General features: G+C 42.1%; 2 protein-coding genes and 1 pseudogene across 8 annotated transcripts in view; 2 read left to right on the top strand and 1 right to left on the bottom strand.

Annotated features, from left to right (window-relative positions):
* Nucleotides 1-7233: 7233 nt before the first annotated feature.
* LOC127995152 (mucin-5AC-like) lies at nucleotides 7234-10024 on the top strand. Its single transcript, XM_052591854.1, has 2 exons — nucleotides 7234-8542; nucleotides 8639-10024. The coding sequence occupies exons 1-2, from the start codon at nucleotides 7697-7699 to the stop codon at nucleotides 9320-9322; spliced, it is 1530 nt and encodes a 509-aa protein (XP_052447814.1). The 5' UTR covers nucleotides 7234-7696; the 3' UTR covers nucleotides 9323-10024.
* Nucleotides 10025-11570: 1546 nt separating this feature from the next.
* On the top strand, nucleotides 11571-15719 carry LOC128014953 (centrosomal AT-AC splicing factor-like; annotated as a pseudogene).
* LOC127995168 (rho guanine nucleotide exchange factor 12-like) overlaps nucleotides 15682-17165 on the bottom strand; it is a 58277-nt gene continuing 56793 nt past the window's right edge. For 6 of the 7 annotated variants that reach the window (XM_052591858.1, XM_052591861.1, XM_052591859.1 and 3 more), the window contains one exon: nucleotides 15682-17127. In XM_052591858.1, the coding sequence (XP_052447818.1) occupies nucleotides 17117-17127 (11 nt within the window). In that variant the 3' untranslated portion in view covers nucleotides 15682-17116. The remainder of the gene's footprint in view (nucleotides 17128-17165) is intronic. The other variant, XM_052591857.1, reaches the window with a different exon arrangement.

The following is a 17165-nucleotide window of genomic DNA, read 5'->3' on the forward strand; positions in this document are numbered from 1 at the left end:
CCCAGAACAGAATGTTAAACAGCATATTTATAGTCAAATGTATCTGCATATGATGGGGAAGTCGTGGCCTAGTGGTTAGAGAATGTTTGACTCCTAACTCTAGGGTTGTGGGTTTGAATCTTTGTCTGGCAATACCACGACTTAGGTGCCTTTGAACAAGGCATTGAACCCCCAACTGCTCCCCGGGCGCTGCAGTGTGTGTGTGTGTGTGTGTGTTGGTCTTTGTGATTTATGAGGACATTTCATATGAATACACGCCACATTATGAGGACATTTTGAATTACGAGGACATGGCCTGTGTCCTCATAATTCAGCCGATGTAGAAGTGTTCCAACAGCTAAGGGGAGCTGAAATCCAAAGTTTCTCCACATGTCTTTATATATATATATATATATAAATGGCCTTGTGGTTAGAGAGTTAGACTCGTAAAGAGGTCGCTGGTTCGATGTTCAGTGCCAGCAGATGACTGAAGTGATAGCTGCACACTGCTTACTGTGAGTATCTTTGGATAAAACTGTCTGCCAAATGAATACATGTAAATGCGAATGATGATGGACATTCATATCACAGAATATATGTTATTACAAAGCTATATTAGGTCAAATGTACAGACAGCTGGTTGTTCTTACAAAATACATTGTTTCACCCTGGAGAGGTTAATTTTGTGATTACATCTAGCTGGATGTGCCATTTTTCTGCTTGGTACAGTTACAGCCACAGTACTACAGGAACACAAACTATGATTTGAAATAAGTTTTGTCTGTTTAAATTCAAATCAAATTATTTTGATGTATTATTATTTAATAAATGTCATTAAATTGTACTGACTCAGAGTACCTGGACAAGCCTCGTGTTACCAGTTTCAGCAGACCTGAGAATGTTGCCTACACTTTGTTAAACCATTTGTCCTCCTAAATCACGTTTGTCCTCATAAAACACAATGTTTTCACGTTTGTGTTTGTGTTAAACCGTTTGTCCTCATAGATCACGTTTGTCCTCATAACACACAATGTTTTCACTTTTGTGTTTGTGTTAAATCGTTTGTCTTCAAAGATCACTTTTGTCCTCATAACACACAATGTTTTCACGTTTGTCCTCATAACACACAATGTTTTCACGTTTGTCCTCATAACACACAATGTTTTCACGTTTGTCCTCATAACACACAATGTTTTCACGTTTGTGTTTGCATTTTTAAGGTTTCATTTAAAGATGTTCCTGGGGATGCATATAAAAAAATAAATGGCTTGGTTGTCCAGGGATAAGACACTGGAAGACATAAAGCTCATACATTCACACTTAGTGAAGAAGATGAACAGAAAAATAATTACTCTTGTTTCTGATTGAGCTAATTATTGAATTATGTGTATGCTTGGTTAAAGAGATGAGTTTGTAAACTTAAACTGATCAAGTGTGTCTAAATTCTGAACAAGGCTGTGGTGGCTTTCAAAGTTCAGGAGTGAAGTCAGAAAACTGTTTACTGCCTTTTAAAGGATTTTGATATTCAGGGCATTATTAACAGACCAGAACTTTGTGACCAGAAGGGTTTGACTGACAATAGTCTCATAAGGGTTCACAAATACATTGAAGTTTTAAGCCATTTGGCCTCAGGCCAGCAGTGTAATTTTAATACTCAATGCCTTAATTTTGTGTATGTTTAGATATGTCCTATTAATACATGTGTGTCCCTTTAATACACAATAATGGCATGTGTGTGTGTGTGTGTTATAGCTACTGTCCTCATAATAAAGGTTTTTATCATAGGCGGGGCTTGCATGTAAATATGTCCTGTCCTTATAATTGTGTATTTTGTCAGGTTGTCACAATATCACTTGTGTTGAGTGTAAATGAATTTTGAAGTGAGATCTGTGTTCTGTGGCTAAAACAAAATTTTTTGATGTGCACCTCAACTCTGTAGAGCAAGTAGAAAGGGGTGTCCCCATAATACAGCAAAAAACTGGTTTGGGCCAAAGTGTCCTTGTAATACACATAAACCCGTGTGTGTGTGTGTGTGTGTGTGAGACTTTTGATGGGTTAAATGCAGAGCATGAATTCTGAGTATGGGTCACCATACTTGGCTGAATGTCACTTTCACGTTCATATGGACAGACTGAATCAATATGCACAAAATATAGCCTAATACTCCCAATTAGCTTTATGAACTATGGATGAAAACCTGCTGAATACCTTTGACTGCTAATAATCAATCAATGATTTCCACCTGTTATAGCAGACGATCAATATCACCACAGTTTGTCTTCATCGAAGAGAAGTTCTTGCATAGGCCTAGTTGAAGAAATGTATTTACAGCTTCAATCCAAAAGCAGATTTCTAGATCATGACTAGGACATGAATGAGGAAATAAACCTAAGAAGATCATTCCCAGCAGCACAGAGGAGCTACCAGCTGCCCCTCAGCAACACTAAAGCCTCCTTTTGTCCTGACTACAACACAAAAGTCAAGTCAAGTCACCTTTATTTATATAGCGCTTTAAATAAAATACATTGTGTCAAAGCAACTGAACCACATTCATTAGGAAAACAGTGTGTCAATAATGCAAAATGACAGTTAAAGGCAGTTCATCACTGAATTCAGTTATGTCATCTCTGTTCAGTTTAAATAGTGTCTGTGCATTTATTTGCAATCAAGTCAATGATATCACTGTAGATGAAGTGTCCCCAACTAAGCAAGCCAGAGGCGACAGCGGCAAGGAACCGAAACTCCATCAGTGACAGAATGGAGAAAAAAACCTTGGGAGAAACCAGGCTCAGTTGGGGGGCCAGTTCTCCTCTGACCAGACGAAACCATTAGTTCAATTCCAGGCTGCATCAAAGTCAGATTGTGCAGAAGAATCATCTGTTTCCTGTGGTCTTGTCCTGGTGCTCCTCTGAGACAAGGTCTTTACAGGGGATCTGTATCTGGGGCTCTAGTTGTCCTGGTCTCCGCTGTCTTTCAGGGCAATAGAGGTCCTTTCTAGGTGCTGATCCACCATCTGGTCTGGATACATACTGGATCCGGGCGACTGCAGTGACCCTCTGATCTGGATACAGACTGGAAACAGGTCTGTAAAGGAAACAGGTCAATTTAGGGAATCATTTAAAGGGGGGGGGGGGGTGAAATGCTCATTTTCACTCAATATCCTGTTAATCTTGAGTACCTATAGAGTAGTACTGCCGGACAAACACGACCGGCTGGAGGCGTGACGTTTGGGCGGAGCTAAAGAATCATGAGCGCCAGTAGGCTTTTGCGTTGAGAGCGTCTGGAAACTGTGACATTACCGTGAGGAAAAAACATCATCCAAAACAAACCATGGCTTACAGTCAGATTCAGCCGTTTATTTATGATCCAGAATCAGATCCCGAGGCTGAAACTGAATGAGAGCAGCAGCAGCAATGACTCGCTCCGAGCGGGGCTCGAACCCGGGTCTCTGGCAGGGGAGGGGACGCAATAACAAGAAGGCAGAGATGTTTGAAGTAGTTTTACTCACCGCCTGCGGTTCCAACACATAAAATAAAATAAACTCCATCCACTGGTCCCTTAATGTTGTTTTTTCTTTGGTAATCTGTGCAGGGTTGTCTTGCCCTGGCAACCAAAAACACTCTCCTTTTGTGACATTTCGCGACGCTCTCGCTCTGATCAGTGAAGTCTGTTGTGCTCTCAGTGCTGTGCTATACGGGAGCGCGTGCTCTTCCGGCAGACGTGCCCTCAGGACCCATATAAGGAAATTCCGCTCCATCTAACGTCACACAGAGCCATACTCGAAAAAAACTTTCCGAAACTTGTGACAAACCGGAAGGAGTATTTTTGGAACAGAAATACTCCTTCAAACGTACAACTTAATTTTTGAAACTTTGTCCATGTTTAGCATGGGAATCCAATTCTTTAACAGTGTAAAAAACTCAGTATGCATGAAATAGCATTTCACCCCCCCTTTAAGATTTTAAAGGGAATTTGAACAGAATCACTGTTTCACGGCTGATCAGTGAGACGCCCTGCGATTCACTGAACGAGCCGTTTAACATCAAATCTGCGCTGGATACTAATATCCAAACTATAGTGAAAACACTATCAATTAGCACAGTAACAAGATCGGCAGTTTAAGACATTAACTTATAAGCACAAAACACAAGATACTTTTCAATATGAATAAGGCTTTATTAGATAAATCTAAGACATATAAGCTAATCTAACACATAAACGCACGCACGCACACATTCACACGAGAGAGAAAGTCATGAAAGAATGATTTTTAGAGAATGAAAAGAGAGTGTGAAGTCCCAAGTTTACAACAATACGTGAAATTGCATAGACATGAACAACCATCAATCACTTAATTAACCCTCGCATTGAGTTCCTCAGTAAGGTTAAAATTATATTAAATACACCAGTATAAATCAGTCTGGAGGTAAGTTACTTGCGTCTCCTGTGTAAAGGGAGTTCCCTTTGTTGTCATTGAAAAGGGGGGTTCCCAAGGTTGCTGATTGGCTGGAAGTTCAGTAGTCGCTGAAGTGACGTCTTGGGAAGCCCGTGGTTGGGCGTCACCTGAAGACGTGGAGGTGTGGGCTGTTTGAAGTTTTAGGCAGGCACTCAAGCTCAGATTCGGAGACACAGTGTTACAAAACTTAACTCAGAACACGAAACTCTCAGTGGAAAAGAAAAGAAACTAAAGTAAAAGAACAGAAGTAAAGTTTGATGAGATTAGGTGGTGTTCCTTCTCATCGTGATCTAAGTAGCAGCAGCGTGCAGACCCAAGCACACTGGAACCGTGCTCAAAGAACGCTGACAGTAATGAGTAAAAGCAAAGCTGAAAAGCAAAAGCTAAAAGCCAAATTTGATGGTGTCCTGAGTATTTAAACTGGCCTTTTGGACACACCTCAAAGGTTGTCTTGACCAATTAGATATTGTCTTTGCTTTCGGTGTCATAAATCATATGTTATCTTATCAAGCACGTGGTCTGAATTTTCCTGCTCTTGCAGGGTGTCATTTTTGATTACTATAACAAGAATATGATACATTTGACAAATAACTGATGGTCAGAAACTTTTCAAGCTAGAAGATTCAATCACACACATACCAAACATGAATATGAATCCTTAAGCTATTCAATAGTTATTAAAAAGACATACACAATAAGTGATTGGAAACATGATAGTCAAATGTGTGGGTAACATATAAATGAATATGGAGTTAAGCAGTGGACTGATATTCATTTATAAGTCCTTTTGAGTTCATTTTGGTCCATTTATATCTAGAAAAGACAGTTCCTGTGCCATTCTCTGACATAAGGACGTTCTGTGGAGACCAGAGGTTAAAAGGACCTCTTAAAGGAATTTCAGTCTGGTTCTTCTAGGTGAGGGGAAGTCAATCCAAGGATCTCGTGATCATGAATACTATCATGGGTTTACATGTGAGGGTCAGGCTGTGCATCTCTTTGACCATCAATCTGAATTACTTCCCCCAAATTTGACAATCTCTTTTCCGAATTGAAATTGTCAATAATTGTTCTAATGGTGTTAATGTTGAAAGCTGTTCTGTGAAAGAGTTGGTTGGTTAGCTTGCTTCAGACTGTGGTGCTAGGCATTGATTTACAACATCCTGTTGCCTTTCTAAAGAATCGGCTCCTCATGTTTCAACCATGCTCCCGATCAAATCTTTAATTTGTCTGGTTCGGGTCTGATACGCTACAACACACACACACACACACAGCTCTCTCTCTCTCTCTCTCTCTCTCTCTCTCTCTCTCTCTCTCTCTCTCTCTCTCTCTATATATATATATATATTAAAGCAAGAAGTCGTGAGTGAATTTATAACTGTTAAGGGGCATTGTTAGGCCAACAGGAAGCGGAGTGACTTAAACCCCCTTAATTCACTGTAAACCACATCTTCAAAGGGTTTATTGCTTTTATAAAATGCTTATTCCATATACATAGTAAGGTTACACAAATTAAAACAGAGCAAATAAAGTGTAATGATATTAATAAAAAACAGTGTTCTTCCACCAAATAATGTAGTTCCCCAGAATCAGTAGTGGTTGCAACAAAGTGATTGCCGAGCAACACACAGAAGTAAACAAAGGTGTATGTTTGTAGAGTCATTTATGAATGAATCATACATTTATTATACTATTTATAAACCTTTGTTAATGTTAATGAAAATACAGTCGTTCACTGTTCATGCTAATCCAAGTATAACCTGTCCCTTAAACTACCCTAGTAATTACCCCAGGGCCCCAACACCCCCAAAACCGTTACAGCAGTCAGCGCTGCCACGAACCACCACACCTGTTCTGAAAGGGTTTGCGCCCAGTGAAACTGCATGATGAGACCTGCCTGAATGAGTCAATGCTCGAAAACTCCCTCTCCTGCGAGTGTCAGGTATGAGAAAAGCAGCGTTGCACACTTTGGTTGTTTGCCACTTTGCGATTATGTCATGCAAACCTGAGAGAATAATGCCTGGAGAATGCCACATATATAAAAAATAAAATTAGGTGAAAGAATATTATAATGAGATGATATCTAATGCAGCTGCCCTATCATCACTTTTCACAGATGAAGAGGACGCTTCCTTGTAAGGTAAAGGGTGCACTGAAGGGGAGGACGCCCAAAGCATCTACTCACAAACTGGGTCTGATGCAGTTATTGTTTTTGTCTTTTTTTTTTTTTTTCACAATAAAGAACCATTTGTTTAGTGGAAAGATTACATGGATGTTAAAGGTTTCTTAATGGACAGAAGCTGCCCATAAATAAGTTTTATTTTTGAAAAGTGTGTAGGCTGAATTATTTTTATTTTATATTTTTTCCTAGCATGGCTTCAGTCATTCTTTGTCTCTCTCTCTATCTCTCTCTCCCTCTCTCTCTCTCTCTCTCTCACACACACACACACACACACAAATCCCAAATTATGAAAACTGATTCCATTTTAATTTCTGTCTGTCTAGAGAGCACTTTTCCCTTACAGTTCCAGATGAGTGGAAAAACACAATCCGCCATAATCTATGTTTCAGCAACAGTTTAAAAAAGACCCTGCAGCAGGTGTCTGGGGATGGCAAGAGGAAGTCATGTCTTGGATGGCCGACAGAGACTGAGAGATGAGATTAATACACTCACGGGAGATTCATTCAGAATGCTGACAAGGAGCATGAACTATCCAGGCGAGGACTTGGAGTGCTGAAGTAACCTGATTTCCCTCTCATTTGTGTCTGTTACAGATCTGATTCAAGAGCTGGTATGTCACAGTGTCTGGGTGGTTGTTCCCCGGGGTTCCACTAGATGTCCTCCTTCTCACGGTGTCTGTCCCAGATCACTTCCTGTTCCCTTATATGGTCACCTTCCTCCTTGTTACCTGATTGATTGTTCACCCCACCTGTCTCCTGTTTCCCAATTATCCTTCTGTGTATAAATACCCAGTCTGTCTTAGTCTATGTCACGGAGTCCTTGTCTGATGTCATTGTGTTCAGGTCCATCAGTCTTGCTTTGTCTTACCCTATGTGTCTCATTCTCTCGTTCCACCAGACTTCCTCTACCTTTCCGTTCTTCCGAGTTCCCCGTTTCATCCGGTTCCCTTTTTGTTTGATTTGTCTCTCATGACTGTTTATTTTGTATTTACCCCTCTGTTTAAATAAAACCCTTACCTGCATTTGGATCTACCCTCTCTTTGTGTTTTTCCCCAATACCTATCGTGACAGAAGGACTCCGTCATGCCTAGATCCAGCGGTGTGGGATTTCGAATCGGTTCCCCAGCCACCATGGAGGAACGGAGGGGGAGATACCAGAACTTAATCACCCTTCATCAAGAGGGAAGTGAGGTGGGTGGCCTGGCGCAATTGTTTTGGACTATGGCAGTCGGGCTAGGTTACAATGATGCAGCACTAAAGGATTTATTTAATAATTGCCTGGATGATCCTTTACCTTCATGGGAGATGAAGGGGTTAGAGATACTGGACTTTTGGGGGTTTACCAATTACCTGCACCATCGTGCCCAGTGGGATGCAACAACCACACCAGAGTGTCCAGACAAGGCTGCCAGCTCAGCCCCACAGCACAAGATGAGCGCCAGCCCAACCCCACAGCCCAAGATGGCCGCCAACCTAGCGTCACAGCCCAAGATGGCCGCCAGCCCAGCACCACAGCACAAGATGGCCGACTCAACGCCACCGACTCCTCATCGTAGAGGGCGGAGGAGGAGACAGGCAGCTGCTGTTCCCGAGGCGGAGTCCGAGGCAGTTCCCGAGGCGGTGCCCGAGGCTGTTCCCGAGGCGGTGCCCGATGCAGTTCCCGAGGCGGAGCCCGATGCAGTTCCCGAGGCGGTGCCCGATGCTGTTTCCGAGGCGGTGCCCGATGCTGTTTCCGAGGCGGTGCCCGATGCAGTTCCCGAGGCGGAGCCCGAGGCAGTTTCCGAGGCGGTGCCCGAGGCAGTTTCCGAGGCGGTGCCCGATGCAGTTCCCGAGGCGGAGCCCGATGCAGTTCCCGAGGCGGTGCCCGATGCAGTTTCCGAGGCGGTGCCCGATGCAGTTCCCGAGGCGGAGCCCGATGCAGTTCCCGAGGTGGAGCCCGATGCAGTTCCCGAGGTGGAGCCCGATGCTGTTTCCGAGGCGGTGCCCGATGCAGTTCCCGAGGCGGAGCCCGATGCTGTTTCCGAGGCGGAGCCCGATGCAGTTCCCGAGGCGGAGCCCGATGCAGTTCCCGAGGCGGAGCCCGATGCAGTTCCCGAGGCGGAGCCCGATGCAGTTCCCGAGGCGGTGCCCGATGCAGTTCCCGAGGCGGTGCCCGATGCAGTTCCCGAGGCGGTGCCCGATGCAGTTCCCGAGGCGGTGCCCGATGCAGTTCCCGAGGCGGTGCCCGATGCAGTTCCCGAGGCGAAGCCCGATGCAGTTCCCGATGCAGTTCCCGAGGCGGTGCCCGAGGCGGTGCCCGAGGTTGTTCCCGAGGCGGTGCCCGATGTTGTTCCCGAGGCGGTGTCCGTTACAGTTCCCGAGGCGGTGACCACAAGGCCGTGGTGGTCTTCGGCTCCGCCCTGGGAGACTCTGGCGGTGACCACGAGGACGTGGTGGTCATCCGCTCCGCCCTGGGGGACTCTGGCGGTGACCACGAGGACGTGGTGGTCGTCCGCTCCACCCTGGTGGACTCTGGTGATGACCATGAGGACGTGGTGGTCTTCTGCTCCGCCCTGGTGGACTCCGGCCTCGACCACAGAGACGTGGTGGTCTTCCGCTCCGCCCTGGAGGGCTTTGACTTTAACCACAAGGCCATGGTGGTCTTCCGCTCCGCCCTGGAGGGCTCTGGCCTTGACCACACGACTGTGGTGGTCATCTGCTCCGTCCTAGTGGACGCCTCAACATGTCCTTCATGGACTTATGTTTTGTGTTTTTTTTGAGTTCTGTTTCTGTCTGTTCTTTTTAGTTTAGTCTGGCCCTCCGTCCCTCCCCCTGTACCTCCTCCGGTCCTCCTCCCTCCTGGTCTCCCGGTTTTATGTATCATTTCTGGTGTTTGTTCCCCTTGTGTTCCTTTTCTGGCCCTCCGTCCCTCCCCCTGAGCCTCCACCTGTCCGCCTCCCTCCTGGTCTCTGTGTCATGTTTTGTCTTTAAGCGTCTGGTAGCCGCTCCGTAGAGGGGGGGTACTGTCACAGTGTCTGGGTGGTTGTTCCCCGGGGTTCCACTAGATGTCCTCCTTCTCACGGTGTCTGTCCCAGATCACTTCCTGTTCCCTTATATGGTCACCTTCCTCCTTGTTACCTGATTGATTGTTCACCCCACCTGTCTCCTGTTTCCCAATTATCCTTCTGTGTATAAATACCCAGTCTGTCTTAGTCTATGTCACGGAGTCCTTGTCTGATGTCATTGTGTTCAGGTCCATCAGTCTTGCTTTGTCTTACCCTATGTGTCTCATTCTCTCGTTCCACCAGACTTCCTCTACCTTTCCGTTCTTCCGAGTTCCCCGTTTCATCCGGTTCCCTTTTTGTTTGATTTGTCTCTCATGACTGTTTATTTTGTATTTACCCCTCTGTTTAAATAAAACCCTTACCTGCATTTGGATCTACCCTCTCTTTGTGTTTTTCCCCAATACCTATCGTGACATGGTAGAGCAAATGACATCATCATCAGGCTGGGCAACTGGAAGTGCTGAGACAGATTTTTCTTTATGAACTTGTGAATGTTAGCACTATTTGTTATTACTGTTATCACTGTGTCGTTTTTCTTTTTGTGTGTCTGTCTTTTCTTCTTCAATGACACATTGAGCCTTAAATAAACAAATGCATTGACGTGGCTGTTAGCTTAAAAAAATGAATGCCTTAAATCTATGCAATATTATTATATACTGTATACACACACCAAGTCATTTAAACTTCAGGGATGTCAGTCTGTCCAATTATAGGAAGCATAGGTGATTGTGAATCAGTTTCACCTGTTTTGGTGCACTGGAGGCAACAGCAGGACAATCTCCAATAAGGGAATCATTAAGGTGGTGGCCACACACAGTTGTTTTTAGTTTTGTTAGGGTCCTTGTCGAGATAAGTTTTGTCTGTAGCATGAGGCAGTACCCAATCAGGTTGCACAGGTCTCTAGCTCCTCCAGGATGACCAGACCTCCATGTGTTAGGAAATGGTTCTCTTACTGCTGTTAGGTACCAGGATGAAATCCTCAGAGCCGCTGTCAGATCTTATGCTGGAGCAGTGGGTTCTGGGTTCCTCCTGTTGCACAATAATGCACGGCCTCATGTGGATAGTTTTTAGATGACCAGTGCATTTATGCCATAGACTGGGCCACACATTCCCAGACCTGAGAACCCTAACCCTAACCCCTATGTTTCGGAGCATCTGAAGCCACAGACTGTCTGGGCTCTCACTGATGCTCTGATCCAGGACTCAGGACACCATCATAAGTGATGTACTGTACTTCATGCAAGTTGGATCAGCCTGAAACTTCAGTTTTATTTGTTCATGGATTTTTGGTGTGATTGTGAATCCAGTCCTCAATTTGTTGATGCTTTTGGTTTCCAGTGACTTTGTCAAACAAGTTTGTTCTTAAATTATAAAATGTATATAGATAATTTTCAAAAGTAATATTTCATTAAAAAGAAATTGTGATTTAAGTGTCACCTTTTTAGCATTGTATAATATCTCAAAGGTTCAGAATTAAGTTTTATTTTTTATAAAGTATGTATCAGTCAACTTTTATTTATATAATATGTAACACTTTTCCAAACAAATTGAAGCAGTTCAACTGCTTTACAGGCAATTGTATTTGGTTAAGAAGTTATTATAAATTTTTACAATGGCAAAAAAAAAGAAAGAAAAGAAAACAGTTTTCTATTTTAATATATCCTAAAATGTTATTTATGCATGTGTTGACAAAGCTGAATTTTTTGCCTCATTACTTCAGTCTCCAGTGTCATATGGTCCTTCTGAAATAAATCGTTTAATCATTTTAAAGGGAGAACTCATCCACAAGAGGGCGCTATTGCATTTTTGAAATAAAAAAAACGTCACTATGTTTGGACATAGACCGTGTGTGTTTGGACAACATCACGCTTGTTGCATTCATTCACTAAAGAAACAAACCCCGAAACAGCCAAATGGGCGCGTTTTATTGCTCTATCTGCAGAAAAACAACACATTTATGGGAAAAGCCACCAGAGCAAACTTAAAGTAATTCTCGTCAAATTCGTGGAAAAGGTAAGCGTGCTAATAGGACACTAACGTTAGCTGAAGATGCTGCCACCACAGTGGCTCCAAATGCGATTTGGACACACAATGATTACACTTTATTGGTAAACGCATACAATAATAAAACATTAAATTAAGTAAGCATTTTTTGCAGTTCCTTTTAATCAAGTGGTGTCAAAGTGAGAATTGGAGGATGAGTCGATGACCTGTAAATGTTTTTAATGTCGCATGTTTTTTTGTTTGTAACGTTATAGGTTTTGTGCATAAAAGTTACATTAAGCTGCTTATCTTTTAATCTCCGATATGTTTCTCCTGGTTAAATAAAATTCAGTGGCTATATGAAGTCAGTTCCGTTCACCAAACTAACTATGAACTACGTCAGCTGGTTGACAACCACAAAATGTCATTTATATATGTATATATGTTTGGTGCCATGAACAGTAATGCCCGTATTTGTTGCTCTTTGTAATAACATTTATTTATGTTATAACAGGTCAAAAAAGCGCGGCGGACCATTAAAAATCCTCAGGTGGAGAAATCCAGTCCCCATCACGAGGAGCAGTTCTGGTGTTACTGCTGCGCGCTGGAGGTGCAGAAGCACGTGACTGACAGGAACATCAGCGTGCTGTACGGAGGACTGCTGGAGCACGTGAGCTCACATCAGAACCCGTGAGAAACAGCGGAGTTGGCACTTCATACACTCACCGCTTCTCATTTCAGCCCAGAGCACCGGACAAACACACACAAGTTCTGGTGGGACAAGCAGAGCCCAAACTGCGAGAAAATCATAACAGAAGAGGAAACTGAGAGGTCATTGCTTGCTTATTTATGTTTGGGGACATGGGTGTGTTTCATAATTGCTGTTAAAGTTTGCAGATGTTCTACAAAGACAGAAAGAATTATATATATATATATATATACACATATATTAGAGGTGGACATAGATAAATTTTTTTAATCTAGATTAATCTCACTGTAATCTTGGAATTAAAGATTGGATCTAGATTAAAATGGATCATCTGAATTCTGCCGAAGGCATTCAGAATATGTGTGCTACCCAAATAAAATAATGACTAAAAGTAAGTCTTTTAGAACGGGTTTCTAAAGCCAGGTGGTGCATTAGACCAGGGGCTCATCTCCTGTCTCCAAAATGCATCACAAACTGCTTGAGAAAGCTGTAAACTAATTCCACATTGCACAAGGTGCAAACAACCTTACGCCTGTTTCACACATACTCCGTCTGCAGTGCGTATGTGTTTTGTATTTTTTTACGCACCCATGTTAACGGATTCAAGCGTTCACGCGGCTGCGGTCCGTCAGTGTGTTCCAGGAGCGGTGCGTCTGCAGCAGTGCAGCGATCGTTCACGTACCGAGTAGCAGTTTGCAAACGCGTCCTGTGTGAAAGCACAATGAGTCCTGCACTGCACTGCAGACGGAGTATGTGTGAAACAGGTGTGCATCTTGTCAAGGTTTCCATTGGGAAGCTTCTTTAAAATAAAAAATTCCCTGAAGCAAACCCGGCGGCTTTAGCTGCGTCCATGTTAGCACCTCTCGTTTGATGTGGTAATTTATTTCACAGTAGGCATACACACAGGTTTGAAGGCTGGACGTCCTTCAGTCATTATCAGAGGTTTGTTTTCCTGGGATGCTCCAAGCGTATCCTTATCTCAGCTCTCAGTTAAAATTAAAAAGCTTACAATTATGAATTAAAAATTAATAGGAAATGTTATTTGTGACTCTGTTGCTAGTTAGCCTTTTTTTAAAGCATGTATAAATTATGATGTTTAAAAGACATGGAGTATTCCTGTTGACTTTCCTGAATCAAACTTAGCCTGATCCAGAACTGGTCCAAGCTGCTGAAGTGGACCTGCATGCAGCCAGGTAAAAGAAATGCAAAAATGATGTTATCTGAACACTGTTGCACCGATACCTCTCTCTCTATAAATCCATTCCAATACACTATTATTCAAAAGTTTAGGGTCAGTAAGATTTTAATTTCTTTCAAGAAATGTAAACTTTCGTTCAGCAAAGATCCATTAAATTGAACAAAAAGTAACGCAGAGACAAATTTATAAAATACATTTATAATGTTCATAAGAACATAAACTTATTTCAAAATATTAAATTCTTGCCGACCCCAGATTTTGTAATAGTTATTGTATTTATTCGGTATGAGAGATATATTGCAGGTGAAAGAGTTTAACAGTAATGACAGTACATTTGTCATACAAGACTCAATTGTAAAAATCTCAATAATAAATGCATAGTTGTGTCCAGATATTTTACTTCTGCTAATACAAGTCAAGGTTTTAATATGCTGGTTCCGGTACTGATAAACAGAAATTACATTTGATTAAATTTCTTCTTCATTATCACAGAATGATCAGATTTATTTTTTCTTCATAATCTGAAACTTTTTATTTTGAGTTTCTAATGAGTTTTGATGTTTGATAGGAAGTTCTCACAGTCGCTTTATGAAATGGAGGCACAACCCGGGCCGAGCCGCGAGGATTTCAGCTCACACAGTCAGTGGAATGAACCAGAACTCGGCTTAACTTTCATTGGTTACCAGGTAATCTTCATAAATCTATAAATTATATAAATGCAACAATTATTGATTAGATTAATAAAGAAGGTCAAGGATCATTTAGGTTTGCTACTCCTATTTGCAGGACTCAGCCAGCAGTGGAAATGTTCATACCGGTGAGTAAAATAGACTTGGTTTGGGTTTATTCTTTGAGAAGATACTGAGCAGATGGTGTTGAACTGTAGGAGCTGTACCGCCGTGGCTTCTTGAGGAGCCTGATGAAGCCTGGAGCAGTGGACAGCAGGACATGGGCCCATCACTTCAGGAGTTCCTCAAGCACAGTGTGTACTCCACTCTCATATTCATACTCTCCGTCTTGGGCTTTTTAAACACTTAAAAGCGATGATTCAATCATTTACGCACCCTCACATCGTTCCAGACCCGTATGACTTTCTTTCTTCAGAAGAACACGTTATTTGAAAGAAAGTTGGTAAATGAGCAGTTTCAGTTCCCATTGACTTCCATTGTATTTTTGTCCATAAATGTAATACTATATAAAAACATACCTGTATTTTTCTTAAAACTGAATCTTATTTTAAACAGAAGTAGTATTAACTTAATATTTTAATGATTTTATATTAAAGCTTTGTTCCACACTATATTATTTGGCCTCGACTACAATGTTCTTCCATTTAATAATTTGATACAAAGCACTTACCGTATTGTGTACATGCATGTTTTTACATTGTACTTATATTTGAAAAATATTGCGTGTAAATACATCTGTAATATAATTATACTGTTGACCCACCCTTACACCTATGAACACAAGAATATGAACACAATAAGTACATTATACTTATTTTTGATCTAAGTAAATGGTAGTTAATGTAACGTGGGACCTCTTACCATTTTGATCTCACTATTTATGTATGTTAAGCCAGTTTAAGTAGTCAACCAGGTTTATGTTCATTGCAAGTTGTTTTGCGTATATAACTGTGTATGTTACAAATAATGAAACTTGAATTACAGAAGAGCAAGAGCTTCCGCCCAACCGAGTGTGTGCAAACTTTGACCACGGCTCACATACTGATGCCAACTGGCTGCCATCGTTTGGACGTGTGTGGAATAGTGGCAGGCGCTGGCAGTCAAGGTGAGCTCGAACTACTGCACATTAGCAGGTTCATTCACTTCTTGTTCTTATTGACACTTGTTTTTTTCACCCTCAGGCATCAGTTCAGAGAAGAGGAGGAAAAAACGAGGGGGAAGAGGGAAGATGTTGGGAAAGCAACAAAGAAGCAAAAAGACCTGCGTAATGGAGAGTTATGAACTGGATGCCCCACATATATCGGCAGTATGGGAAAGGTGGTGTATACATTGGCTTTCTCATATTGAGAACTATTTAAAAGCAAGCTTCAATTTGATGTGTTTCAACTTGTGTATTTCCAAAACAATCATTATGAAGGGCTTTGCACAAGAAATGAACATCACCATTTGCATTTCCAGTTTATTTAATACATTTTGCTACAGATGTTGTGTGATTTCCTTTTTGGTCATAAATCCAAAACCGAATATTCCTCCCACTCTCCTCGAAAGGTAAAGGTGAAAAAATGAAGACATAATGTGCAATATCTTCTTTCCATTTTGAACAATACATCAGTTCATTGAAATTTAATAGAATCTTGTCTATTAGAGCTATTTCATGTTCTCAATGGAAAGCCAAGATCATATTAATGTTCAATAATATAATAAAATACCTCAGACGTCTAGACGGAATAATAAAAATACAGATTACATTAATATTAAAGGATACCTTGCAGTCTTTTGTTTTTCTTCTTTTTTTTAGTAGTTTCTGTTAAAATAATACATGACTGAATGCTTTAGAACGCAAAAAAAGAAAAGTGTCTCTGTAAGAGATGCAGTGTTGGTCATAACTGTACAATACATTACATTTAAAATGGACCGTTAAGGGTCTTCATGAAGCTTTTTTCTATTTAACTTCATTCTCAAAACCAAGAATATCTGAAAGCTGGATCGGGCCGAGCTGCCCGAAACGTGTCGCATGAGCTCGACCCGACGACATTACGAAAGGTCCGGTCTTCCCATGGCCGCAAGCCAGAGAAAACACTTTCAGTAGCTTCATTAAATAGCGAATAATGTGGTTTATTAAGAGAGGAGGAATGAGGAGAGACACCACCACCATCATCAGCCCATCCTCAGACCCTTTACCTTCATCATCAGTCAGCAAACATTGCCAGTTCCTCTCTGAGACGTCTCATTTCAGGCTCACGTGACTGATATTCTCCGCACATGCTCTAGCGGTACAGGACTTCAAGCAGAAGTTTTTCACCCCACTCACCAATGTTGTCAAAAGTGGTTTCTACATCATAAAATCACGTATTACACACGCCGTATTGAATTGGAAGTCGGGTCAAAGATCCGTTTAGCTATCTTAGTAAAAATCATGTGACCACTCATGCTGTACTGCCATTGGTTAATATCGACTCTAATGTCATCAAACTTCATGAAGAAATGTCATGCAACCTGGAGAAGTTTTGTAGATCCACTGAGTTGTGTAGTTTACCCTCAAACCTCTTGTTTTTTTTCCCCATCCATCCTGGTTTTGATAGTGACGGAGGTTTGCTGCTGTGTGAATGCAGCTGGTGGAGCGAGAGGTGAGGAAACGTTCTTACATGGCAGTCTTTCTCAAAGTACCAAGACCATGCTGGTGTGCAGATGGACAGAGATTTGGAGTGAGTGATTGGGGTCGTCCTGTATATTGAGCGTGAACAATAACTCCAGATCTCCTGTCTATTCTGTCTGTCTCTGTCCATGCAGGAGCACTGTTTGAAGAGGAGCAGGACTGCAGCAGCCCAGGGTCTCGGTGTCTCCTCCAGTCTCAATAAACAGAAAGAGTGCTCTGCTTAACTAACTTTTATTTGAGAGAGAGAAGGATAAAAGAGAAAGAGAAGTATGA

Source organism: Carassius gibelio, chromosome A5 (genome assembly GCF_023724105.1).
Source record: "Carassius gibelio isolate Cgi1373 ecotype wild population from Czech Republic chromosome A5, carGib1.2-hapl.c, whole genome shotgun sequence".
Lineage (NCBI taxonomy): Eukaryota > Metazoa > Chordata > Actinopteri > Cypriniformes > Cyprinidae > Carassius > Carassius gibelio.

Bases quoted from the DNA above. Each gene is read 5' to 3' on its own strand.
- LOC127995152 (XM_052591854.1), top strand. From the start codon at position 7,697: ATGCCTAGATCCAGCGGTGTGGGATTTCGAATCGGTTCCCCAGCCACC. The intron at 8,543-8,638 runs GTGGAGCCCGAT...GCTGTTTCCGAG, and splicing joins AGCCCGATGCAGTTCCCGAG to GCGGAGCCCGATGCAGTTCC.